The following is a 27,655-nucleotide window of genomic DNA, read 5'->3' as shown; positions in this document are numbered from 1 at the left end:
TCCTAAGTGAGGACTCACAAAGGCCGACTGCCAGATGGACGGAATTTCTTGGTTTTCAATCGGCAGATTAAAAAAGTTTAGTGAGAGGCGGAGCAATGAGAGCGGCAGCCATTTTTAAAAAGAAAGCTTCTATTAGATCTGACTCGGGATGATTTCTGGGACTGAGAGTTCTGAGGTTTGGGAACTTGATTCACTGTAAAAGTACAGATGCAAACACTGAAGAGTTTTCTCTGGGGGGCTCTGAGCCGGATGATAGATTTACTCCTCGGTCCGTCATGAACTGGACTGAGCGTGATCACCTTCCAACGTGTCTGTGGATGGTTGAGGGGCTCCGCCGTGGCAGATGCTGGTCTGATGGAGCTCCATCCGTGACGAGGTGTCTAAAGGTCACAGCAGAGTCCGTTCTTCTGGCTTTGGCCCAAAAACCACATTCTGGAGGGGATTATCTCGCCCCTCACTCCAAATTTCTGTATGTTCTATTCAGTTTCCTTAAAGAATGAGCGAGCCACCTGGATACGGGCAGCAGGCCAACGCGCTCGCCGTTAAGGCTCAGATGACGACAGGCGTGTTCGTTTCCTTTCTTCTCACTTCTAAAGACGATGCTTTGCGTTTGGGGGTTTGTGTGTCTGCACGCTGCAACAACACAACGATCCGTCACTCGCTACAGAAAACCCCCAAGGATGGAGACGAGTGGAGCGTTCGTCAGAACCAGATCAGACTTTCCAGGATGTTTAGGATTTGGCCTCACTGGCTGAGATTCACAGGATTTAAGGTCGTCCGGTTGTACGACCAATCGCAGTTCAGATCTCCCACCATTAAAAGGGGAGACGGCTGACCGCTACAGCACAGGTCCTTCATTTGACAAGCGCTTAAACGACCAGCTGATTCCATTAACAGGAAGTTTGTTTTCGTAAACTAGCCCCTCCCCCGTATCCATGTGGACAGAAGTCATTTTGGATCAAAACTTTATTAAACAGCTGAAACGACAACAGAAGCAGATCAAATGGTTCCTGTGACGTCCTGACAGGTCAGCTGACTCCCAGGCTGAAGCCCCTCCTCCTGGACACAATAGAGGCTCCGCCCCCACCACTGGTCCTTAGAAGTCACTGTAATGCAGCAGCCTGAACAGAAACATCAGAACATCAGACGATGATGTCACAGCACCACAACTAACTAACGCACAGGGTGCCTGACCTGAAAAGGGGGGCGTGGCCTTTGTTGTTAGCCAATGAGAAGAAGCCACTGTGAGGGGAGAAGTGCAGGCAGGCGGCTCGGTGGAGCAGCTTCCTGTTGGCCACAGGAAAGTTGGAGAACACCGACAGGCTGCGCAGGTGCACCTGCAGGCGGGGGGCGGGGCATCAGCAACCATCACCATCATCATCATCATCATCGTTCAGTTACCGGCCTTCTTACCAGCCGCACGGCCTCGTCCTCCGCCTGCGAGGCAATCGCCAAGATCTCAGAGGTGGGGTTAAAGGCGAGGGCGGTGGCGGCGGTCAGCAGATTCATAACCGCCTTCAGAGGTTTGGGATTGGCTGAACTAAGACACGCCTCCTGGGAGTAGATGTTGACCACTCCAGACTGAGACCTGAAACAGACGGACACCTGTCAGTCAATCAGAGAGCCAGGAGGTGAACTACTGAGCTCCAGTGAACAGACAACGGTTCCACAGAGAAACCTGAAGCTGGTTAACCCTTGTGCTTAGATGACCCCCCCCCCCCCCCTTCCATTGAGGTGTTCCCCCTACCATGACAAAGGTGGATAAAGGTGGAAAGATTTCATGTAATCCATGGACACCAGTGAAGATCACAAATCATTGAAGAAAAAAGGTTCAGAGCACTGTCTAGTGGGTCTAGATGACCCACCTGTCTAGTGGGTCTAGATGACCCCACTGTTTAGTGGGTCTAGATGACCCACCTGTCTAGTGGGTCTAGATGACCCCACTGTTTAGTGGGTCTAGATGACCCCACTGTCTAGTGGGTCTAGATGACCCACATGTCTAGTGGGTCTAGATGACCCAACTCCCAATGTTAAAGACCCTAGGATAGAAAAAGGGTTACGGTGATGCTGGATCCAAACAGGAAGTCACAACAAGACTGAACAACCTTAGTGATCTGTTTTCAGTAACCATTCAAATCAAACTTTATTTATAAAATCAAACTTTATTTATAAAATCAAACTTTATTTATAAAATAGCGCTTCTCATGCACTTTGTGCAGCTCAAGGCGCTTTAACACTAAAAACAGTAAACACACAACATTACAATAAAAACCCCAACCCACCCTTCACCCTTCCCACTTCCCTCCATTAAACCACATGACCCATGGCTCCCACGTACAATGAATTATGACTATGTAACTGTAAAATAAATAAATAAATAAATAAATAAACAAACAAACAAACAAACAAACAAACAAACAAGTATGGCTTGGCTCTGCTGCGAGGAAACAGTATCTGGGAATCCTTTCATACCAGGAGCCAGCCCGGCCACCGGAACATCGCCACAGTGCCCACCCAGACCGGGACAACACCGGGGTCCCCCTCACAGCCATAAAGCTGTAAAATTAGACCCCAGCCGCCCCAGCAAGGGCAACAACTGCAGCAACAACCGCTGACCAAGCCGGCAGCCCTGGAGGAAAAGATCCCCTCAAGAAACACTGGGGCTAAAATCATAAGATGCTAAAATTAAAAACATAAAAAAGAAAGAAAAACATAAAATTGAAAATAAATACATAAAATAGCCTATACTAAAACTAATAGAATAAATTAGCAGTTAAAATCAACTAAAAGCTAAATTAAAAAGGTGGGTCTTGAGCCTCTTCTTACAAACCTCTACAGTCTCTGCGGCCCTGAGGTTCTCCGGCAGGCCGTTCCACAGGTGAGGACCGTCATGGCAGAACGAAGCCTCACCATAAGTTTATGTCCTCACCTTGGGAACAACTAAGAGACCAGCACCGGAGGACCTCAGGGTCCGCGAGGGCTCAGATTTGAAAAGAATATCATTTAAATAAGAAGGCCCAAGACCATAAAAACATTTATAAACCATTAAAAGAATTTTAAAATCAATCCTGAAACGCACATTGATTTCTACCTCTGTTCCTTTGGAGTTTCGTCCATCAAGGAATTTACTTTTTAACCCCCCCATGAAGAGCACCCAACGCATCAGTTAAACTTTCTAACACATTTATGCAGATGACACCAGTAGGGTTTAGATACTCTTAAAACGTTGTAAATGATGAACTTGACAAGATATCCACTTGGTTTAAAGCTAACAGATTGTCACTCAGTGTTAAAAACACACTTTATATTGTTTGCTCTAACATCAAATGCCATGGATTTCTCTTTTAAAATACTAATTGATAATATTCCAATCAAGAATGTGAGCTGTGTTGGTTTCCTTGGTGTACTGGTGGATGAATAATCCTTATCCTGGAAACCTCATGTTAGTTTTATTAGTACAGAAATTGCCAAAGTTGTGGGTCTCCTGGGTAAAAGCTGTCATTTGATGAATCCAAAGGTTGCAATGATGTTGTCCTATTCAATGATATATCCACTGTGGTCACTGTAACATTGCCTGGGCTAAACTTAAACCTCTTCTGCGTCTCCAAAACGAGCTCTGAGAATAATATTCCATGCAGGACATGGACATTCATCTGAACCTTGTTTGGTCAGGCCAGCGTCCAACTGTCTGTCAAACTGCTCACGTTGTCTTCAACTCTATTGGAAAACATTTCACCAAAACGTTCAACTTTACTATGAACTTCATGAATACCCGGCGTGGGGGGGGCTGTCTGATCGGAGCACCTTTCTGGGGGGGGGGCTGTCTGATTGGAGCACCTTTCTGGGGGGGGGGGCTGTCTGATCGGAGCACCTTTCTGGGGGGGGGGCTGTCTGATTGGAGCACCTTTCTGGGGGGGGGGGCTGTCTGATCGGAGCACCTTTCTGGGGGGGGGGGCTGTCTGATTGGAGCACCTTTCGGGGGGGGGGGGGCGGTCTGATCGGAGCACCTTTCTGGGGGGGGGCTGTCCGATCGGAGCACCTTTCTGGGGGGGGGGGCTGTCTGATCGGAGCACCTTTCTGGGGGGGGGGGGGCTGTCTGATCGGAGCACCTTTCTGGGGGGGGGGGGGGCTGTCTGATCGGAGCACCTTTCTGGGGGGGGGGCTGTCCGATTGGAGCACCTTTCGGGGGGGGGGGTGCTGTCTGATTGGAGCACCTTTCTGGGGGGGGGGCTGTCCGATTGGAGCACCTTTCGGGGGGGGGGTGCTGTCTGATTGGAGCACCTTTCTGGGGGGGGGGGGCTGTCTGATCGGAGCACCTTTCTGGGGGGGGGGCTGTCTGATTGGAGCACCTTTCTGGGGGGGGCTGTCTGATTGGAGCACCTTTCTGGGGGGGGCTGTCTGATTGGAGCACCTTTCTGGGGGGGGGGGCTGTCTGATCGGAGCACCTTTCTGGGGGGGGGGGCTGTCTGATCGGAGCACCTTTCTGGGGGGGGGGGCTGTCTGATTGGAGCACCTTTCGGGGGGGGGGGGGGCTGTCTGATTGGAGCACCTTTCTGGGGGGGGGGGCTGTCTGATCGGAGCACCTTTCTGGGGGGGGGGGCTGTCTGATTGGAGCACCTTTCTGGGGGGGGGGGCTGTCTGATTGGAGCACCTTTCTGGGGGGGGGGCTGTCTGATTGGAGCACCTTTCTGGGGGGGGGGCTGTCTGATTGGAGCACCTTTCTGGGGGGGGGGGCTGTCTGATCGGAGCACCTTTCTGGGGGGGGGGCTGTCTGATTGGAGCACCTTTCTGGGGGGGGGGGCTGTCTGATCGGAGCACCTTTCTGGGGGGGGGGCTGTCTGATTGGAGCACCTTTCTGGGGGGGGGGGCTGTCTGATCGGAGCACCTTTCTGGGGGGGGGGGCTGTCTGATTGGAGCACCTTTCGGGGGGGGGGGGGCGGTCTGATCGGAGCACCTTTCTGGGGGGGGGCTGTCCGATCGGAGCACCTTTCTGGGGGGGGGGGCTGTCTGATCGGAGCACCTTTCTGGGGGGGGGGGGGCTGTCTGATCGGAGCACCTTTCTGGGGGGGGGGGGGGGCTGTCTGATCGGAGCACCTTTCTGGGGGGGGGGCTGTCCGATTGGAGCACCTTTCGGGGGGGGGGGTGCTGTCTGATTGGAGCACCTTTCTGGGGGGGGGGCTGTCCGATTGGAGCACCTTTCGGGGGGGGGGTGCTGTCTGATTGGAGCACCTTTCTGGGGGGGGGGGGCTGTCTGATCGGAGCACCTTTCTGGGGGGGGGGCTGTCTGATTGGAGCACCTTTCTGGGGGGGGCTGTCTGATTGGAGCACCTTTCTGGGGGGGGCTGTCTGATTGGAGCACCTTTCTGGGGGGGGGGGCTGTCTGATCGGAGCACCTTTCTGGGGGGGGGGGCTGTCTGATCGGAGCACCTTTCTGGGGGGGGGGGCTGTCTGATTGGAGCACCTTTCGGGGGGGGGGGGGGCTGTCTGATTGGAGCACCTTTCTGGGGGGGGGGGCTGTCTGATCGGAGCACCTTTCTGGGGGGGGGGGCTGTCTGATTGGAGCACCTTTCTGGGGGGGGGGGCTGTCTGATCGGAGCACCTTTCTGGGGGGGGGGCTGTCTGATTGGAGCACCTTTCGGGGGGGGGGGGGTGCTGTCTGATTGGAGCACCTTTCTGGGGGGGGGGGCTGTCTGATCGGAGCACCTTTCTGGGGGGGGGGGCTGTCTGATCGGAGCACCTTTCTGGGGGGGGGGGCTGTCTGATCGGAGCACCTTTCTGGGGGGGGGGCTGTCTGATTGGAGCACCTTTCTGGGGGGGGGGGCTGTCTGATCGGAGCACCTTTCTGGGGGGGGGCTGTCTGATTGGAGCACCTTTCTGGGGGGGGGGGCTGTCTGATCGGAGCACCTTTCTGGGGGGGGGGGCTGTCTGATTGGAGCACCTTTCGGGGGGGGGGGGGGCTGTCTGATTGGAGCACCTTTCTGGGGGGGGGGGCTGTCTGATCGGAGCACCTTTCTGGGGGGGGGGGCTGTCTGATTGGAGCACCTTTCTGGGGGGGGGGGGGCTGTCTGATCGGAGCACCTTTCTGGGGGGGGGGGCTGTCTGATTGGAGCACCTTTCTGGGGGGGGGGGGGGCTGTCTGATCGGAGCACCTTTCTGGGGGGGGGGCTGTCCGATTGGAGCACCTTTCGGGGGGGGGGTGCTGTCTGATTGGAGCACCTTTCTGGGGGGGGGGGCTGTCTGATCGGAGCACCTTTCTGGGGGGGGGGCTGTCTGATTGGAGCACCTTTCTGGGGGGGGCTGTCTGATTGGAGCACCTTTCTGGGGGGGGCTGTCTGATTGGAGCACCTTTCTGGGGGGGGGCTGTCCGATCGGAGCACCTTTCTGGGGGGGGGGGGCTGTCTGATTGGAGCACCTTTCTGGGGGGGGCTGTCTGATTGGAGCACCTTTCTGGGGGGGGGGGGCTGTCTGATCGGAGCACCTTTCTGGGGGGGGGGCTGTCTGATTGGAGCACCTTTCTTGGGGGGGGGGGGGCTGTCTGATCGGAGCACCTTTCTGGGGGGGGGGCTGTCCGATTGGAGCACCTTTCGGGGGGGGGGGGGGGGTGCTGTCTGATTGGAGCACCTTTCTGGGGGGGGGGCTGTCTGATCGGAGCACCTTTCTGGGGGGGGGGCTGTCTGATTGGAGCACCTTTCTGGGGGGGGGGGCTGTCTGATCGGAGCACCTTTCTGGGGGGGGGGCTGTCTGATTGGAGCACCTTTCGGGGGGGGGGGGCTGTCTGATCGGAGCACCTTTCTGGGGGGGGGGGGGGGCTGTCTGATCGGAGCACCTTTCTGGGGGGGGGGCTGTCCGATTGGAGCACCTTTCGGGGGGGGGGGGGGGCTGTCTGATTGGAGCACCTTTCTGGGGGGGGGGGGGCTGTCTGATCGGAGCACCTTTCTGGGGGGGGGGGCTGTCTGATTGGAGCACCTTTCTGGGGGGGGGGGCTGTCCGATCGGAGCACCTTTCTGGGGGGGGGGGCTGTCTGATCGGAGCACCTTTCTGGGGGGGGGGCTGTCTGATCGGAGCACCTTTCTGGGGGGGGGGCTGTCCGATCGGAGCACCTTTCTGGGGGGGGGGGGCTGTCTGATCGGAGCACCTTTCTGGGGGGGGGGGGCTGTCTGATCGGAGCACCTTTCTGGGGGGGGGGCTGTCTGATTGGAGCACCTTTCTGGGGGGGGGGGGGGGCTGTCTGATTGGAGCACCTTTCTGGGGGGGGGGGGGCTGTCTGATTGGAGCACCTTTCTGGGGGGGGGGGCTGTCTGATCGGAGCACCTTTCTGGGGGGGGGGGCTGTCTGATTGGAGCACCTTTCGGGGGGGGGGGGCTGTCTGATCGGAGCACCTTTCTGGGGGGGGGGCTGTCTGATCGGAGCACCTTTCGGGGGGGGGGGCTGTCTGATCGGAGCACCTTTCTGGGGGGGGGGCTGTCTGATTGGAGCACCTTTCTGGGGGGGGGGGCTGTCTGATCGGAGCACCTTTCTGGGGGGGGGGGCTGTCTGATCGGAGCACCTTTCTGGGGGGGGGGCTGTCCGATTGGAGCACCTTTCTGGGGGGGGGGGGCTGTCTGATTGGAGCACCTTTCTGGGGGGGGGGGGGCTGTCTGATCGGAGCACCTTTCTGGGGGGGGGCTGTCTGATCGGAGCACCTTTCTGGGGGGGGGGGCTGTCTGATCGGAGCACCTTTCTGGGGGGGGGGGGGCTGTCTGATTGGAGCACCTTTCGGGGGGGGGGGGGGCTGTCTGATCGGAGCACCTTTCGGGGGGGGGGGGGCTGTCTGATCGGAGCACCTTTCGGGGGGGGGGGCTGTCTGATCGGAGCACCTTTCTGGGGGGGGGGCTGTCCGATCGGAGCACCTTTCTGGGGGGGGGCTGTCTGATTGGAGCACCTTTCTGGGGGGGGGGGGGCTGTCTGGTCGGAGCACCTTTCTGGGGGGGGGGGGGGCTGTCTGATTGGAGCACCTTTCTGGGGGGGGGGCTGTCTGATTGGAGCACCTTTCTGGGGGGGGGGGGGGGGGGGCTCTCTGATTGCGTGACTCCGTCCCACTTTAGTGTCTCATGCAGAGGATGTAACTTTTGGAACAGTCGTCCTTCCTCTGTCAAAGGACTCCGTTAAAAGAAAAGCTCCAAAATGTTTCTTCTTAATGCTACGTTTCCACATGGCATGTCTGTCTGGGTATGATAAGCATGTAAGTGCATGAATTGAATATGTATTGGTTTTACTTTACGGTACTGTTTTTTAGCTCATAGACATATTGTGGGGGTTGCCACATTTTAATTCAATTCAATGTTATTTATATAACCCAAAATCACAACAACAGTAGACTCTGTAGAACAGAGTCTCCCTGTAAAACCGAGTCTCCCTGTAGAACCGAGTCTCCCTGTAGAACCGAGTCTCCCTGTAGAACCGAGTCTCCCGGTAGAACCGAGTATCTCTGTAGAACAGAGTCTCCCTGTAGAACCGAGTCTCCCTGTAGAACCGAGTCTCCCTGTAGAACTGAGTCTCCCGGTAGAACCGAGTCTCCCGGTAGAACCGAGTCTCCCTGTAGAATCGAGTATCTCTGTAGAACAGAGTGTCCCTGTAGAACCGAGTCTCCCGGTAGAACCGAGTCTCCCAGTAGAACCGAGTCTCCCTGTAGAACCGAGTCTCCCTGTAGAACCGAGTCTCCCTGTAGAATCGAGTATCTCTGTAGAACCGAGTCTCCCGGTAGAACCAAGTATCTCTGTAGAACAGAGTCTCCCTGTAGAACCGAGTCTCCCTGTAGAACCGAGTCTCCCTGTAGAACCGAGTCTCCCGGTAGAACCGAGTCTCCCTGTAGAACCGAGTCTCCCGGTAGAACCGAGTATCTCTGTAGAACAGAGTCTCCCTGTAGAACCGAGTCTCCCTGTAGAACCGAGTCTCCCTGTAGAACCGAGTCTCCCGGTAGAACCGAGTCTCCCGGTAGAACCGAGTCTCCCTGTAGAATCGAGTATCTCTGTAGAACAGAGTGTCCCTGTAGAACCGAGTCTCCCGGTAGAACCGAGTCTCCCGGTAGAACCGAGTATCTCTGTAGAACTGAGTCTCCCAGTAGAACCGAGTCTCCCTGTAGAACCGAGTCTCCCTGTAGAACCGAGTCTCCCTGTAGAACCGAGTCTCCCTGTAGAACCGAGTATCTCTGTAGAACAGAGTCTCCCTGTAGAACAGAGTCTCCCTGTAGAACCGAGTCTCCCTGTAGAACCGAGTCTCCCTGTAGAACCGAGTCTCCCGGTAGAACCGAGTCTCCCGGTAGAACCGAGTATCTCTGTAGAACAGAGTCTCCCTGTAGAACCGAGTCTCCCTGTAGAACCGAGTCTCCCTGTAGAACCGAGTCTCCCTGTAGAACCGAGTCTCCCGGTAGAACCGAGTCTCCCTGTAGAACCGAGTCTCCCTGTAGAATCGAGTGTCTCTGTAGAACAGAGTGTCCCTGTAGAACCGAGTCTCCCGGTAGAACCGAGTCTCCCGGTAGAACCGAGTCTCCCGGTAGAACCGAGTATCTCTGTAGAACTGAGTCTCCCGGTAGAACCGAGTCTCCCTGTAGAACAGAGTCCGCCGGTAGAACCGAGTCTCCCTGTAGAACCGAGTATCTCTGTAGAACTGAGTCTCCCTGTAGAACCGAGTCTCCCTGTAGAACCGAGTCTCCCTGTAGAACCGAGTCTCCCTGTAGAATCGAGTATCTCTGTAGAACCGAGTCTCCCGGTAGAACCGAGTCTCCCGGTAGAACCGAGTCTCCCGGTAGAACCGAGTATCTCTGTAGAACCGAGTCTCCCGGTAGAACCGAGTCTCCCGGTAGAACCGAGTCTCCCTGTAGAATCGAGTATCTCTGTAGAACCGAGTCTCCCTGTAGAACCGAGTCTCCCTGTAGAACAGAGTCCGCCGGTAGAACCGAGTCTCCCTGTAGAACCGAGTCTCCCTGTAGAACCGAGTCTCCCTGTAAAACCGAGTCTCCCGGTAGAACCGAGTCTCCCGGTAGAACCGAGTCTCCCGGTAGAACCGAGTCTCCCTGTAGAACCGAGTCTCCCTGTAGAACTGAGTCTCCCGGTAGAACCGAGTCTCCCTGTAGAACAGAGTCCGCCGGTAGAACCGAGTCTCCCTGTAGAACCGAGTATCTCTGTAGAACTGAGTCTCCCTGTAGAACAGAGTCTCCCGGTAGAACCGAGTCTCCCTGTAGAACCGAGTCTCCCTGTAGAACCGAGTCTCCCTGTAGAACTGAGTCTCCCGGTAGAACCGAGTCTCCCTGTAGAACAGAGTCCGCCGGTAGAACCGAGTTTCCCTGTAGAACCGAGTATCTCTGTAGAACTGAGTCTCCCTGTAGAACAGAGTCTCCCGGTAGAACCGAGTCTCCCTGTAGAACTGAGTCTCCCGGTAGAACCGAGTCTCCCTGTAGAACAGAGTCCGCCGGTAGAACCGAGTCTCCCTGTAGAACCGAGTATCTCTGTAGAACTGAGTCTCCCTGTAGAACAGAGTCTCCCGGTAGAACCGAGTCTCCCTGTAGAACCGAGTCTCCCTGTAGAACCGAGTCTCCCTGTAGAACTGAGTCTCCCGGTAGAACCGAGTCTCCCTGTAGAACAGAGTCCGCCGGTAGAACCGAGTCTCCCTGTAGAACCGAGTATCTCTGTAGAACTGAGTCTCCCGGTAGAACCGAGTCTCCCTGTAGAACCGAGTCTCCCTGTAGAACCGAGTCTCCCTGTAGAACTGAGTCTCCCGGTAGAACCGAGTCTCCCTGTAGAACAGAGTCCGCCGGTAGAACCGAGTCTCCCGGTAGAACCGAGTCTCCAAGCAGAGGAGCGGCTTTGTTTAGTAAATGGCCTGTACTTGTAAAGCGCTTTACAGTCCCACCTTCACACGCTGATGGCGGCTCCGCTGGTTCAGTGTCTCGCCACGTGTGGCAGGCCACGTTCGGGGGGGCCTGCGACTAATGATGACATCACGCTACTTGATTGGCTGTACGCTGGTCTGATGACGTGTCAAATAGTGATTTGAGACCCGGGCGCAGAGCAGCAGTGTAAAACGCTCCTCTGAGCCTCCCTTAGGGTTAGTGCCGGTGCAAAACCCATGCAGGGAAAGTCAAGCAGGTCCTAGCTTTAGCTTATGTGCTGAAAGACAAATGAAAGGAGCGCATCATAGAAACCTTAAAGTGACAGACAGCAGTTCTCACAAGCAGAATTATGATGTAATTAAATGCGGTTTATTAAACATTAGATCCATTTCCTCCAAGTCCCTCTTAGTCAACGAGTTCATTACTGATAAAAACCTTAGTCTGTTAGCCTTAACAGAAACTTGGCTCCATCAGGATGACTATGTTAGATTGAATGAAGCAACCCCCCCCCACTTATGCTAACTATCAGAAATCCAGGATTTCAGGGAAAGGAGGTGGTTTGGCAGTAATATCACAGTCTAGCTTACTTCTCAGCCCTAAAGTTAAAAATGCTTATAATTCATTTGAAAGCATCATTTTGTCTATAAATCACCCAAACAGGAAAACTCCAAAACCTGTTTTACTCATAATTATTTATCGCCCCCCCGGCCCATATTCAGAATTTTTAACTGAGTTTTCCGACTTCCTATCGACTATTGTCTTACATTCTGATCAAACTATAATATTAGGGGATTTTAATATTCATGTTGATGACCCCAGTGACTGCCTAGGAAAGGCTTTTGCAGCTTTATTAGATGATGTTGGTTTCACCCAAAGTGTGAATGAACCCACTCACTGTCATAAGCACACCCTGGACCTTGTTCTAACCCATGGGATAGAGATCAGCCAGCTGAGTGTCCTTCCTCTTAACCCCATCATTTCTGATCACTTTCTGATTACCTTCCAGTTTACACTGGAACATCCTTCTGCCCCAGTGAATAAGAAACAGCTTAGAAGAACCTTAACTGACCGTTCTGTGTCTGAGTTTAAACACACAGTTCAGCCAGTACTTAGTGATATTCTGAGAAAATACTCTGAGTCCAGCTCCCATAGTATCAGTCCTAGTATAAATGACCACTTTGTTAATGATGCCTTACAAGCCCTCAGGAGTACACTCGATGTTGTTGCCCCCCTTGAAACCTAAGTTCGTCAGACAAAACCGAGTAGCACCGTGGTTTAACGCTGAAACTCGTTCTCTTAAACGAGAAACCCGTAAGTTGGAAAGGGAATGGCGCCCCTCCGGTTCAGAGCAGTCTCTGAATACCTGGAAACATAGCCTATTAAATTATAAAAAAGCTCTGCGTAGAGCTAGAAGCCAGTACTATTCAACCTTAATATCAGAGAATGGAAATAATCCAAGATTTATTTTTAGCACTATTGCTAAATTAACTCGCAGTCAGAGCTCAGTAGAACCACATGTTCCCGTTTCTCTCAGCTCTGATGATTTTCTTACATTTTTCGATATTAAAATCTCAAATATTAGACATAAGTTAAATCAAGTTATTCCTACTATCAGTCCAGAACAGGCTGAAGCGGTAGAAATGGAGGCATCCATAGAAACCTCTGTAACATTAGACTGCTTCACTGCTGTGGATGAAGCGGAAATAACATCAATTATTACGTCGTCCAAATCCTCAACGTGTCTGTTAGACCCAATTCCCACTAGACTTTTTAAAGAAACTTTTCCCATAATTAATGATTCCATATTAACAATGATAAATGCCTCTCTGGAAACGGGTTACGTGCCACAGTCTTTTAAATATGCAGTTGTTAAACCTCTTCTGAAAAAGCCCAGTTTGGATCCTAGCATCTTGGCCAACTATAGACCGATATCAAACCTGCCCTTTATTTCTAAAATCCTAGAAAGAGTTGTAGTTAAGCAGCTTTACTGCCACCTACAGGACAACAGCCACTTTGAAGACTTTCAGTCGGGGTTTAGACCCCACCACAGTACGGAAACTGCACTAGTTAGAGTCTCTAATGACTTGTTATTGGCCTCAGAAAAGGGTCTACTTTCTATTCTGGTCCTGTTGGACCTCAGTGCTGCCTTTGACACTATCGACCACGGTATTTACTCCATAGACTAGAGCAGGACATAGGGATCAGAGGATCTGCTCTCCAGTGGTTTAAATCCTATCTGTCCGATAGGTATCAGTTCGTTAATGTAAATGGCCATTCCTCTCAGTGCACTCGAGTCAACTATGGAGTCCCACAGGGCTCAGTCTTGGGACCCATCCTGTTTACGCTTTATATGCTACCCCTAGGAAACATAATCAGGAAACACAGCATTAATTTTCATTGTTATGCCGACGATACGCAGTTGTATTTATCCGTGAAGCCTGACCAGAATGACCAGATAGAGAAACTGAACGCCTGCATCAGAGACATCAAGACCTGGATGACAATTAATGACCTCCTCTTGAACCCAGAAAAAACTGAGGTCATTATACTTGGTCCTAAAAACCTCAGAGATACTCTGTCTGCTCAGATAGTCTCCCTGGATGGCATAAGTATAGCCCCCAATTCCACAGTTAGAAACCTTGGGGTTTTATTTCACCAGGATTTATCTTTTAAGGCTCACATATCTCAGGCATGTAGAACTGCCTTTTTTCACCTGCGGAATATTGCTAAGATCAGAAATCTACTTTCTAAGAGTGATGCTGAAAAACTCATCCATGCATTTGTTACGTCGAGGCTGGATTACTGTAACTCCTTGTTAGCAGCGTGTCCTAAGAGTTCCTTAAGAAGTCTCCAGCTTGTTCAGAACGCAGCAGCTAGATTGTTAGCAGGAACTAGCAGAAGAGATCACATCACTCCTGTGTTAGTTTCACTTCACTGGATCCCAGTTGATTCCAGAATCAAGTTCAAGATCCTCCTGTTAACCTATAAGGCCTTACATGGAATGGCCCCGTCCTATCTTAAGGACCTCATAGTCCCTTACCATCCAATCAGAACACTTCACTCACTAAATGCAGGACTGCTTGTGGTTCCTAGAATTGGTAAAAGTACGGTTGGAGGTAGAGCGTTTAGCCACCAAGCCCCTGTTTTATGGAATAAACTCCCAGCTCATGGAAGAGAGGCCGACTCAGTTTCTACATTCAAAGCTAGACTGAAAACATTCCTCTTTGGACAGGCTTATTGTCAGACTAGTTAGTATTCAGAGATTATTTAACTTAATGTTAATGTGTTTAAATTAAACTTAATAACAATAACTATTTGTTTTTAGGCTGCTAGAAGTTGAAGCTGGGGTAACTATGGTGCTCTGGGGTTCTGTCCTCTTTTCTCATCTACTTCTACCCTTCCTCTTCTCTATTCTTGATCATTATTCATCATTTAGTTCTCCATGCCTCTGTTTGGTGCAGCGATTCATGTATTGTCCCTCTTTTCCTCTCCCCTCCTGGGGAGTGGGAGTGCTTCCAGACTCCTATTGGTTCATCCGTGCTCCAGTTCCTGACCGAGTACCTCGTCTCTGCTCCTGCTCCTACACCTGGCTGTGGATCCTGTCTCCGGCTCGACTCGCGCCTTTGACTGTCCCCACAACCACGGCTGGATGAAACTCGTCTGCTGGACTTTTATATATGTAGTTGTAGATTTAGATAAGTTAATTCTTCTCTAAGAGTCCTGGGGGAGGATCCCTCCTTCATGTGGGCACCCCTGAGGTTTCTTCGTTTTTTCCGGAATCCGGTTTTTTTGGGAGTTTTTCCTCACAGAGAAGGGGGGTCTAAGGGCAGGGATGCCAGTATAGCTTAGTCAGTTTGTTAGTTCATTTTAGTATTTTCCTATTGAACTCTTTGTATTCGTGATCCCTTTGAGTTCATGTTTTACTTCGAAGCCCATCGAGACGACTGTTGTTGTGATTTTGGGCTATACAAATAAAATTGAATTGAATTGAATTGAATTGAATTGAATTGAATTGAATTGAATTGATTGGTCTGGATAAATCATGGAAGAAGAAGTTGGAGTTCCGACATGGAGCGAGGTGATCTTCAAACGGGCTTTACTTATAATCAGGATTTGTGTGATCAATGATTTTCCAGACTGGGTTCTATGGAAAGCTGTCATGATTGAATTATTTACAAATCATTGAATCTGTGAAAATTTATTTAAATCTACTCTTGTTTTCAGATTTTTAAACTACATTTTAAAATGAAACGTTGGTTCTGTTCAGACCGGTTCGTGACATCAAACCGGTCTGCGGTCTGAAAAACGTTGGAGGTCACTGCTCTACGACTCGCAATCTTTAAGGCAACTCTACGGAACCACATCTGCCTGATCCACACGCAAACCATAGTTAACACGCGTGTGGTGGGGCCGAGTGCACGTGTGTCCCTCATGTAGAGACGGCAGAAGAAGAGGAGGAGTTCATCAGAGGAAGAACAAAGACACTTTGGTTCCAGCATTTAGTCGCCATGTGGCAGGAAGCCCCATGTAAATAATCTATACGTAACACGCTAAACATTACAGCCAAAACAGGAAGTTTAGCGACTGGCGAGGTCTTAATTTGGACGGCGTGTGCCCGACTCACCCGCAGGCCAGGTAGCGGCCGTCCGCAGAGGCGGCGATGGATGTCCCCTTCACGCATCCGTCATCAGCGAACCTGTTGATGCACCTGCTGCTGCGCACGTCCCACACGTACACCTCCCCGTCCTCTGCACACGCCAGCGGGAACTCTCAATGCCTTATCAGGTAGAATTATACCACGGCAGACACATGACCAGCAGCCGATGATGTCAAGTCCTGTCCTACTCACCTGAGTTTGTAAAGAATTTGCTGCCGTCACGAGAAAAGGCCACGCCGCTGACGTTCCCGTTGATCTTCATGCTGTGGACCACCTCCATGGTCTGAACCCAACAGGTGGAAACAAACAAACATGTCATTTCCTGTAAAAATAACTGCAGCTTCCTGCTTGATTAACATAAATGCACCAGGTGTACTTTTTTAACCATTTGTGTCCAGCAGCCTTGGAGGACAGGAGCCTTTTCAAGTTAGACCCAGAGTGGAGAAATATCAACTGAGCAGCAGGAAAACAGCGAGAAGACAGCAGAAAGACAGCGGGGAAACAGAAGGAAGACAGCGGGGAAACAGCAGGAAGACAGCGGGGAAACAGCAGGAAGACAGCGGGGAAACAGCAGGAAGACAGCGGGGAAACAACAGAAAGACAGCGGGGAAACAGCGGGAAAACAGCAGGAAAACAGCAAAAGGATAGCGGGGAAACAGCAGAAAGACAGCAAGAAAACAGCGGGAAAACAGCAAGAAGACAGCAGAAAGACAGCGGGAAAACAGCAGGAAGACAGCGGGAAAACAGCAGAAAGACAGTTGGAAAACAGCGGGGAAGCAGCTGGAAAACAGCGAAAAGACAGCGGTGAAACAGCAGGAGGAGGCAGGAAGACAGCGGGAAAACAGCAGGAAGACAGCAAAAAGACAGCGAGAAAACAGCAGGAGGAGGCAGGAAGACAGCGGGAAAACAGCAGGAAGACAGCAAAAAGACAGCGTGAAAACAGCAGGAGGAGGCAGGAAGACAGCGGGAAAACAGCAGGAAGATAACAAAAAGACAGCGGAAAAACAGCAGGAAGACAGCAGAAAGACAGCGGGAAAACAGCAGAGAGACAGCGGGAAACAGCAGAAAGACACCAGGAAAACAGCAGGAAGACAGGAGAAAGACGGCGGGAAAACAGCAGGAAGACAGGAGAAAGACGGCGGGAAAACAGCAGGAAGACAGCAAAAAGACAGCGGGGAAACAGGAGGAAGACAGTTGTAAAACAGCTGGGAAGCAGCTGGAAAACAGCAGGAAAACAGCGAGAGGACAGCAGGAAGAAGCAGCAGCAGCGGTGTCACCTTGAGCGTCAGCAGGTGCAGGTATCCACTGGTTCCGGTTAAAAGCAGAGCGCCCCCATCGGGACACACTGAGAACTCCTTCACTCTGGTTTCCTTTAGACCTGAACACAAAGACCTTGATGTCGTGGTGTGACGAGGCTGCCGAGCGGGGCTTGTAGGGGGCGGGGCTAACCTCGGACACTGTGCACTGGCGATACGCGGCCCTCCATCATGTCGTACAAGTAGAACATCCGGTTCCTCACGCTGGTGGCGATCACCGACTCTCCGTCCTGGCTGAAAGCGGCTCTGTGCACGGGAAAGCGTTCCAGGTGGATGCTCTGAATCTTCGGGTTGGTCTTTCCGTCCACCTGGGAGGGGGAGGAGCCACCTCAATCACATGACCACCTCCAGCTGGCCTGCGCCGCCACCACCCCCCCCTTACCTGAAAGAGGGAGATGGACTGGTCGAGACCGGCCGTCATGACCACCTGGGCGGTGGGGTGGAACTGCACGGTGGTCAGTCTGTCCTCTGAGGGGCGGGCGCTGTTGGCGTGGAGACACTTCTTCATCTGGGAGACAACAGGCCAGAGTCAGACCCTCAACTCTGCAGCTCCGACGCAGTGGGGGAGGGGCACTGACCTTTAGAATGCCGCTGGGGAGACTCTCCGAAGACCCGACGAAGTTCCCAGTCTTCCTCAGGAGGTCATCATCTTCCTCCTCCTCCTCGGGAGCTGCAGAGAGCAGAGTGAGTTGGAGGAAGAGCAGGAGCTTAAGATCTCACCTTTGGCTCACCCGTCCTCCTCCGGTGGCTGGACTCCGCCCACGACGGTGTTCCCCCCATTGACTTCTGGAACCTGGGACACAGGCACACAGGTCAGAGGTTATGGACCCCCCCCATCAATCAGCAGAAACGTTTGTTCTAAAAGGGGGAAGGGGGGGCACCCACTCCTCCCTCATCCGCTGCTGCAGCCTCTCCGTGGTCATGGTGGACTCCGCCCCCCCTCTGACCAGGTTTCTGCGGTAACGGTGGGTCATGTCCACCCTGCAAACAAACACAGGAGTCTCACGGCGTGATAACGGACCCGGAAAACACACCTGATAGTAAACAACTCACTCGCCCACGCGCTCGTCATCCTCATCCACCCAAGCAGGTGCCCTGGGACGCCGTGGCTCCTCCCCCTCGCTCTCAGACTCCCCTTCATGTTCCGCCTCAAGGCAGCAGCCTCCGGGCGGCCGCTCCTCCTCCTCCTGGACATCCAGACCAACGTCAGCCGTCCCGCGCTCACATGAACATAACAGCCGCTAAATTAACGGTAAAATCAGAACTACGCGGACCAGAACCGGCTTCTTCTCGGACCCTAGTTTGTCTTGGAGAACCTCCGGTTCTTCTCGAAAGGGTCACGTGGTAAACTCACCTGTTCGAGCCTGTTGAGCAGCTCGTGCTCCGTCCCGAACACCTGCGCCTCGAGCCGCTGAACCGCCAAATCCTCTGCACCCAGAACCGCCAGCCTCCTGGCGTTCTTCCGCCGGTTCCGCTCCTCTTCTACGGGGTCGGGTTTCTGCGACCGGAATCTTTTCTTGGCCGCTTTTCCTTCCTCCGTTACCGGCAGCGGGATGACGTCCTCCATCTCGGTGCTGAGGAAAACCGGGACTCTGCCTCGGTCAGACGCGCCGCGGTTCGGTGAAAGAGGATTCACGTGGAGGAAATGTTTTTCCTGCTGAGTGACGTATTTCCGGGACCGATGGACCGCCGCAGAAAGGACAGCGCCCCCCTCGAGCAGAGGAGGAACTGCAGCTGAAAACATCTGGAACTAAAGAGCTACACGGATGAGGACTTGGAACCTCAAGGAGGACCAGGAGGACCCGGAACCCCAGAGCCAGACCAGGAGAACCCGGAACCTCAAGGAGGACCCGGAACCTCAGAGCCAGACAAGGAGAACCCGGCTCCTCAAGGAGGACCAGGAAGACCCGGAACCTCAAGGAGGACCAGGAGGACCCGTACCCCAGAGCCAGACCAGGAGGACCCGGAACCTCAGAGCCAGACCAGGAGAACCCGGAACCTCAAGGAGGACCAGGAGGACCCGGAACCCCAGAGCCAGACCAGGAGAACCCGGAACCTCAAGGAGGGCCAGGAGAACCCGTACCCCAGAGCCAGACCAGGAGGACCCGGAACCTCAGAGCCAGACCAGGAGAACCCGGAACCCCAGAGCCAGACCAGGAGAACCCGGAACCTCAGAGCCAGACCAGGAGGACCCGGAACCTCAAGGAGGACCAGGAGAACCCGTACCCCAGAGCCAGACCAGGAGGACCCGGAACCTCAGAGCCAGACCAGGAGAACCCGGAACCCCAGAGCCAGACCAGGAGAACCCGGAACCTCAGAGCCAGACCAGGAGGACCCGGAACCTCAAGGAGGACCAGGAGGACCCGGAACCTCAGAGCCAGACCAGAAGGACTCGGAACCTCAGAGCCAGACCAGGAGGACCCGGAACCTCAAGGAGGACCAGGAGGACCCGGAACCTCAAGGAGGACCAGGAGGACCCGGAACCTCAGAGCCAGACCAGAAGGACCCGGAACCTCAGAGCCAGACCAGGAGGACCCGGAACCCCAAGGAGGACCAGGAGGACCCGGAACCTCAAAGAGGACCAGGAGGACCCGGAACCTCAGAGCCAGACCAGAAGGTCCAGGAACCTCAGAGCCAGACCAGGAGGACCCGGAACCTCAAGGAGGACCAGGAGGACCCGGAACCTCAAGGAGGACCAGGAGGACCCGGAACCTCAGAGCCAGACCAGAAGGTCCAGGAACCTCAGAGCCAGACCAGGAGGACCCGGAACCCCAAGGAGGACCAGGAGGACCCGGAACCTCAAGGAGGACCAGGAGGACCCGGAACCTCAAGGAGGACCCGGAACCTCAGAGCCAGACCCGGAGGACCCGGAACCTCAAGAGGGACCACAGAAGATCACATCTTCCATCCTGGTACCAACCAGAACCCCTCCCCCCAGATCCAGACACAGATTCTGAAGCTGCGGTTTATTTGTCACACGTGCCGTAAACATGCTTACAGCCCTCTATTGGAACCAATAGGGGGAGTTGGATTGCAGGGTTAGAAGGGAAACAAAAAAAGGTGTGTGTGTGTGGGGGGGGGGGGGTCCGCATGTTCCACATGAAGTTCTGCCCGCTGCAGTCCATTTGGCACTTTAAGACCAGTCCTGCCCATAAACTGGACTCCGGTCCTGGTTCTGCTGGATCAAAGGATCATGTTCTCCACAGAAGGAGGTTCCAGATGACCTTCTGACATCAAACAAAGGAGCAAATCACATGACCTCACAGGAAGTTCATCTGATCAAAGTGCAAAGAAGCAGTTCAGCTCTGACCCCCCAGACAGAACCGATGGGGGGTGGGGGGCTCTTCTGGCAAGGTGGAGGTGTGCGTCAGTGATGGAGGTCAGCTCCTGCTTCACCTCCCCACAGGAGGCAAAGGCGGAGCTCCTCTCATGACTGTGGGGGAGAATGAGAGGCTCAGCAGAATCTGTCATCGTCTCCAATCAATCATCAATAAAGATTGAACATCAGTCATCAACGGGGTAGTTACCTCTGTTTGCCCTGCTGGGGTAGATCTTGGAGAAGTGTCTGTACTCATCCGGGGGGGGGAAGTCGTCTAAAGGGTGGAAGGAGTACCGGGCCTCAAAGTCATCTGGAGGTAAAGGTGAGGGGTTAGAATCAGCCTCATGGCAGGGAGGGGGGGCTGTACCTGAACTCACCTGCAAAGGAACGAGTTATGGAGGGCGAGGGGGGGGGTCCATTACGATGAGGAGGAGGAGGAGGAGGAGCAGGAATGCGAGAGGGTGGAGGAGGGGGTTTGCCCCTGAAGGGGGGGTCAGAAGAAAGGGAGGGGCTGCCATGGGTCCTGTAGGGTGGTGGAGGAGGGGCTTCCTTAGCTCCCACCCTCAATGAGGGCGAACACAGAGCCAGGTGGGGGGGGGCTGAGGAAAGGTGAAAAACGGCGTTAAAAAATGTAACGTTGATTTAATGTCAACACAGAAAGACTCACCTGTTCCTCTACCTGACCCCTCCCTGTTTGTGGGAGGCGGCTTGCTGGTGCCCAGCTGGGACGGTGTGGGGGATGAAGGTGGAGGAGGGGCAGGGCCTCTTGTAGGGGTGTGGCTACCTGGCGAGGGGGCCGTCCTCTTGCTGCTGAGAGAGTTGTGGCGCTGCGGCAGCTCGGGGGCGACCTCGCCACTGACGGCCGGACCGTTAGTGATGCGGTAAGGGGGGGGTGGGGGAGCCAGTGAGGAGCTAGAGGAGGGGGCAGGGTTTCCCCCTGAGGTAGGGGGGCGTTTGCTGCTGTTTGGAGATGGGGGAGGTTTGGAGGGGAGAGGTGGGGTTGGTGGGAGGGGCTTCTCTCTGTTATAAGAGGATGTGGGAGGTGAAGAGGTGTTGCCACGGTGACAATGGGAAGGAGGAGGGGGTGGCTTCATGCTGGGAGAGGGGGCAGCAGCAGTGGGGGAGGGCAAAAGGCTGGGGAGGGAAGGTGGGTGAGGGCGACACTCAGTCGGGGACGAGGCCTGTGGGAGGGGCCTGTCTGTGCCGTCACAGCGATGGCTCGGAGGGCGGGGGGCAGCGCCCCGTGTGGAGGAGGAGGGGCGTCCCGAGGAGCCGTCTGCAACACATGACAACGCACACATGACCAAACACACACATGACCACACACACACACACAGGACGACAACGACACACAGGACGACACACACACAGGACGACACACACACATGATAACACACACACATGACCACACACACACATGATAACACACACATGACCACACACACATGACAACACACACACACACACAGGACGTCAACGACACACAGGACGACACACACACAGGACGACACACACACATGACAACACACACACAAAGGACGACAACCACACATAACACATACACAGGACGACAACCACCCACATGAAAACACACACGACGACACACACATATGACAACACACACACACATGACGAAACACACACATGACCCAACACACACATATGACAACACACACACATGACCACACACACACATGACAACACACACACAGGAGGACACACACACAGGACGACACAAACACATGACAACACACACACATGACCACACACACACACAAGACGACAACCACACACAGGACGACACACACACATGACCACACACATGACAACACACACACATGACCACACACACACATGATAACACACACATGACAACACACACACACACAGGACGACAACCACACACACACATGATAACACACACATGACCACACACACATGACAACACACACATGACAACACACACACACACAGGACGACAACGACACACACACAGGACGACACACACACAGGACCACACACACACAGGACCACACACACACAGGACCACACACACGACAACACACACACACAGGACGACAACCACACATAACACACACACAGGACGACAACCACACAGATGAAAACACACACGACGACACACATATATGACAACACACACACACATGACGACAACCACACCCATGACCACACACACACACACACACACAGGACGACAACGACACACAGGACGACACACACACAGGACGACACACACACAGGACCACACACACACATGATAACACACACATGACCACACACATGTGACCACACACACACATGATAACACACATATGACCACACACACATGACAACACACACATGACAACACACACACACACACAGGACGACAACGACACACATGAAAACACACACGACGACACACATATATGACAACACACACACACATGACGACAACCACACACATGACCACACACACACACACAAAGGACGACAACCACACATAACACACACACAGGACGACAACCACCCACATGAAAACACACACGACGACACACACATATGACAACACACACACACATGACGAAACACACACATGACCCAACACACACATATGACAACACACACACATGACCACACACACACATGACAACACACACACAGGACGACAACCACACAGGAGGACACACACACAGGACGACACAAACACATGACAACACACAAACATGACCACACACACACACAAGACGACAACCACACACAGGACGACACACACACATGACCACACACATGACCACACACACACATGACAACACACACACATGACCACACACACACATGATAACACACACATGACAACACACACACACACAGGACGACAACCACACACACACATGACAACACACACACACACAGGACGACAACCACACACACACATGATAACACACACATGACCACACACACATGACAACACACACACACACAGGACGACAACGACACACACACAGGACGACACACACACATGACCACACACACACATGATAACACACACATGACAACACACACACACACAGGACGACAACCACACACACACATGACAACACACACACACACAGGACGACAACCACACACACACATGATAACACACACATGACCACACACACATGACAACACACACACACACAGGACGACAACGACACACACACAGGACGACACACACACAGGACCACACACACACAGGACCACACACACGACAACACACACACACAGGACGACAACCACACATAACACACACACAGGACGACAACCACACAGATGAAAACACACACGACGACACACATATATGACAACACACACACAAATGACGACAACCACACCCATGACCACACACACACACACACACACAGGACGACAACGACACACAGGACGACACACACACAGGACGACACACACACAGGACCACACACACACATGATAACACACACATGACCACACACACGTGACCACACACACACATGATAACACACATATGACCACACACACATGACAACACACACATGACAACACACACACAGGACGACAACGACACACATGAAAACACACACGACGACACACATATATGACAACACACACACACATGACGACAACCACACACATGACCACACACACACACACACACAGGACGACAACGATACACAGGACGACACACACACAGGACCACACACACACATGACAACACACACACAAAGGACGACAACCACACATAACACACACACAGGACGACAACCACCCACATGAAAACACACACGACGACACACACATATGACAACACACACACACATGACGAAACACACACATGACCCAACACACACACATATGACAACACACACACATGACCACACACACACATGACAACACACACACAGGACGACAACCACACAGGACGACACACACAGAGGACGACACAAACACATGACCACACACACACACAAGACGACAACCACACACAGGATGACACACACACATAACACACACACAGGACGACGACACACACACATAACACACACACAGGACGACAACCACACACATGACAACACACACACACATGACCACACGCACACAGGACGACAACCACACACACAACCAGATTAAATCGAAAACGGGAGGAGGAGAAAACACCAGGAAGACGTCTCAACGCTGCTCACCTCTGATTGGCTGCTGCTTGGGAACTTGAACCTTTGGCTGAGCTGAACCTGGCGGGCTCTCAGATGTACTCCTATTGGCTCCTGCAGATGCTCCACTTGCTCTGGACTCTGAGGACCACAGGTTATGAGGAGATGTGACATCACAGGGGACGGAGCCAGACACCCGCCCTCCACCCTGATGATGTCATCACAGTGACATAAATCAAGGGATGACACTCCACAGGACCATGAGGCGTTCAGGTGCTGCCTTAGGTGTCAGAGCTTGACGGAAGCTGTTTGACATTTGTGGTTCTCCGTGTTCCTGCTTCTTCTTATCTTCATGATGTGAGTTTTACTGTCAGCCCTTCAGCGGGTGGAGGTTCTAAAGCTCCGCCTCCACATCTGCACTCCATCACAGAAGTGTTCAGTCAGAACTGTTCTAGTTCTGAGTTCTCTTCCTCCGGTCCCATCAGTGCTGTTGCGTTTGACTCTTTGAACCTTTACTGATGTCATCACCATAGCAACAAAGCGTGTGGTCAGAGCTGGCCTGACCCCCCCAGCATCAGCTGTTTAAATGTGACCAAAACCTGTTGACTGTATGTGAGAACTGGACTGGGTAGCCCCGCCCCCTGGCATTCCTAACAGGAAGTCAAATCCCATAGAAATAAACAGCTGTCATTCTATTGGTCAGAAGAACTGATACGTTTTTTCACATCTTTCCTGTTATTGAAGTTCTACACTGACCAATCAGACGCCTCAATTAAGTCATGTGGTGTCTACTGGCCCCCACCTCAATGTTTTGAAGAGGTGTGGCCTTCAATTAACAAGGTCACTCCTGATTGGCGCCATCAGTTGCCATAGAAACGTGACTCAGACCCACTCGGATCAATCACTGCCGCCTGGCTCCAACATGGCGACGTCCGTATCCCAGAAAAATGGCGCCTGAATGTGTTTTATGGGTGACGCCACGTTTGCTCCGCCCAGTTATCTGAGACAGTCGATGCTGGCACCCCAACAATCAGACATAATGATGCTCTTACTCTGGGGGGGCGGGGCTGCACTCCTGTCTCCAGCGGTCCTCCTCAGCTCCTGGGACGGCCCCCCCTGCTGGCTCTGATGCAGGTACTGGTATAAGCGGATGTATGGGTGCTCTGTGGGGGGTGTCGCACTCTTACTGTCCAGCAGGGGGGCGCTGCGGTCGTTCTGCACCTCCACCTTCCTCAGCTGGGTGCCTCTGCAGATGTCAGACAGCAGGACTCCACGGCCCCCCGCCTCCTCGCCGCCGGCACTGAGCTGGAGGGGGGGACAGTCAGACGTTATCCTAACAAACTGTGCTGACCCCCCCCCCCCCGACCACCACCACCAGAGAAGGCCCACAAAACGGCAGTGCTAAGGGGGGTGGGGGTCCTCACCTGGCTGAGGGTGTGGGGGGGCGGAGGTCCCGGAGGTGGAGGGATGGGCATCCTGCTGACGATGCACCTTAGTCCTGCAGCACAAAAGGGGCGGGGCTAAAGTCCAATCAGACACCTGGAACAGGTTCCTATTGCCAGAACCGAACCAGAACTCATAGCAGACCCTCCAGGGTTCTGGGGAGCTTGGTGGCAGGAGTCACCCGGAGGTTCTGAACGGCTTTCAACCTGGGTCCCTGAACGCAGCATAACTCTTGTAGATAAAGCAGGGGTACCTGAACGCAGCATAACCAACTGAAAAGAAGCAGAGGGTCCTTGAACGCAGCATAAACCGCTTAAAAGAAGCAGAGGGTCCTTGAATGCAGCATAACCCGCTAGCAGGGGTCCCTGAACGCAGCATAGCCCGCTAGCAGGGGTCCTTGAACGCAGCATATCCCGCTGAGAAACAGCAGGGGTTCCTGAGCGCAGCATAAACCACTAAGACAACGCAAGGGTCCCTGAACACAACATAACCCGCTGAGACGAAGCACCGGTCCCTGAATGCAGCAAAATCTGCTAAAACGTAGCAGGGGTCCCTAAACTCACCATAACCCACAGAGAAAAAAGCAGAGGTCCCTAAACGTAACATAACCCGCTAAGGCGAGTTAGGGGTCCCTAAACGCAGCAAAAACCAAGGATAAAAAAGCAGGGGTCCCTGAACGCAGCTTAACCCACGGTAAAAAAGCAAGGGTCCCTGAACGTAAGAGAACCCGCTGAAATGAAGCAGGGCTCCCTGAACGCAACATAACCCGCTAAAACGCAGCAGCGGTCCCTAACGGAGCATAAGCTGCTGAGAGGAAGCAGTGGTCACTGAACGCAGCATAACGGTTTTGTGTCATCCTTCCTCTATCATAACAACCAGCGGAAACTTTATTAACACTGCGCCATCGAGTGATGAAAATAAAGATTTTCTTGTATTCTGCACGCAGAAAAGCAATGACGTCATCTGCTCCAGCAAATAGCATCGTTAGCTTAAAGCTAGCCCGGAGTTGATCTGCGTTTCTCGAAAAACACCAACTGATCCTGGAGGTACTGAGCCCAGATGCGCGTGGACGAAACACCGGTATACCTGTGCACGCGCACACCCGACCGACGCTGAGCCGACTAACTCCCGTTGTCCGAAGACCCAGGTGCGTCGTAGCGACCCTCATGAAGGGCGCGCGGACAGGTGTCTCCTAGTACCTCAAAGCGCGTGCGTTCCTGCGCAGCTTAGCTCATCCCTGCAGAGCTCTGCACGTGCTCCTCCGTTTCTCCTGCACAGAACTCTGCGGAGGACCGGAGCTCCCCGTTTACTGTGAGCCTGTGCACCGACCAAGAACACGTGACGTCAGCGGGCACGGGCGTCTACGGAGCCGAGCGGAGCCGAGTAGAGCCGAATTGATTCGGATAAGGATGCGAGTAAAATAAAGACATTTTCTGATTGTTTTTTATTCAAATTAAAGACACTTAGATTTGTCTGGAGCAAACCTCCGGTCACGTTAACAATTGTCGGGAGGGGGGGGCACGTTGGTCTGGATCAGACTCATTTCTCAGATTTCAGAAGACAGAGGCCTCTGTTTGCTGTCATCCCTCCCTCCGTCCGTCTGGGACCAGGACAGCAGTTTTAGCAGACTTCCCTCCCCAGCCTCGTCCTCTGGGCGGTTTAGGTCTCCAGTCTTCCCTGAAGTCTCCGCCCAGTGGGGACCGCATGTCTCCAGGGTGGCGGTCCGAGAGGCAGATGCTAAGCTCCAGGTCTGGCTGTGTGGCCCCCCACTCCCACAGGAGGTGGACCCTCAGCGGCGTGATCCCATGTCAACACTTTGGGCCGGACACGACCCTGGGAGGGGCTTTTCATAACGGAGCTCTGAACCACTCCACCCATGGG

General features: G+C 53.4%; 2 protein-coding genes across 6 annotated transcripts; both read right to left on the bottom strand.

Moving 5' to 3' along the window:
* Positions 1-948: 948 nt before the first annotated feature.
* Positions 949-18,637, bottom strand: utp18 (UTP18 small subunit processome component). 2 transcript variants are annotated; one of them, XM_023957176.2, is made up of 13 exons: positions 18,195-18,637; positions 17,894-18,060; positions 17,726-17,821; positions 17,572-17,633; positions 17,419-17,510; positions 17,223-17,348; positions 16,974-17,148; positions 16,802-16,902; positions 15,717-15,807; positions 15,492-15,615; positions 1,414-1,588; positions 1,195-1,337; positions 949-1,121 (listed from the first exon to the last, which is right to left on the bottom strand). In XM_023957176.2, exons 1-13 carry the CDS (start codon positions 18,582-18,584, stop codon positions 1,097-1,099), a joined length of 1,767 nt encoding a protein of 588 aa, XP_023812944.1. In that variant the 5' UTR covers positions 18,585-18,637; the 3' UTR covers positions 949-1,096. The 2 variants fall into 2 exon arrangements, with proteins under 2 accessions (XP_023812944.1, XP_023812945.1); XM_023957177.2 differs by having other exon boundaries at positions 17,894-18,027; positions 18,195-18,589.
* Positions 18,638-19,791: 1,154 nt separating this feature from the next.
* On the bottom strand, positions 19,792-27,142 carry LOC101174893 (uncharacterized). Of its 4 annotated transcripts, none has more exons than XM_023957179.2 (8): positions 26,974-27,142; positions 25,756-25,829; positions 25,384-25,636; positions 24,365-24,472; positions 20,827-21,435; positions 20,537-20,758; positions 20,368-20,469; positions 19,792-20,273 (listed from the first exon to the last, which is right to left on the bottom strand). In XM_023957179.2, exons 2-8 carry the CDS (start codon positions 25,804-25,806, stop codon positions 20,233-20,235), a joined length of 1,386 nt encoding a protein of 461 aa, XP_023812947.1. In that variant the 5' UTR covers positions 25,807-25,829; positions 26,974-27,142; the 3' UTR covers positions 19,792-20,232. The 4 variants fall into 4 exon arrangements, with proteins under 4 accessions (XP_023812947.1, XP_078808133.1, XP_023812946.1 ...); XM_078952007.1 differs by having other exon boundaries at positions 25,519-25,636; XM_023957178.2 differs by having other exon boundaries at positions 26,861-27,010.
* Positions 27,143-27,655: the final 513 nt, after the last annotated feature.

Source organism: Oryzias latipes, chromosome 8 (assembly GCF_053564925.1).
Source record: "Oryzias latipes strain Hd-rR chromosome 8, Olatipes_Hd-rR_3.1".
NCBI lineage: Eukaryota > Metazoa > Chordata > Actinopteri > Beloniformes > Adrianichthyidae > Oryzias > Oryzias latipes.
The sequence above is the reverse complement of the archived record's forward strand: the minus strand, read 5'-3'. Positions and strand labels throughout refer to the sequence as shown.

Coding starts and splice junctions, on each gene's coding strand:
- LOC101174893 (XM_023957178.2), bottom strand. CDS start 26,942: ATGAGGGTCGCTACGACGCACCTGGGTCTTCGGACAACGGGAGTTAGT. Junction 25,830..26,860: donor TCGGGTGTGCGCGTGCACAG/GTATACCGGTGT, acceptor TTTGTGCTGCAG/GACTAAGGTGCATCGTCAGC. Junction 20,470..20,536: donor CATAACTCGTTCCTTTGCAG/GTGAGTTCAGGT, acceptor CTTTACCTCCAG/ATGACTTTGAGGCCCGGTAC.
- utp18 (XM_023957176.2), bottom strand. CDS start 18,584: ATGTTTTCAGCTGCAGTTCCTCCTCTGCTCGAGGGGGGCGCTGTCCTT. Junction 17,349..17,418: donor TCCCCAGCGGCATTCTAAAG/GTCAGTGCCCCT, acceptor GTTGTCTCCCAG/ATGAAGAAGTGTCTCCACGC. Junction 1,338..1,413: donor AGGACGAGGCCGTGCGGCTG/GTAAGAAGGCCG, acceptor CCCCGCCTGCAG/GTGCACCTGCGCAGCCTGTC.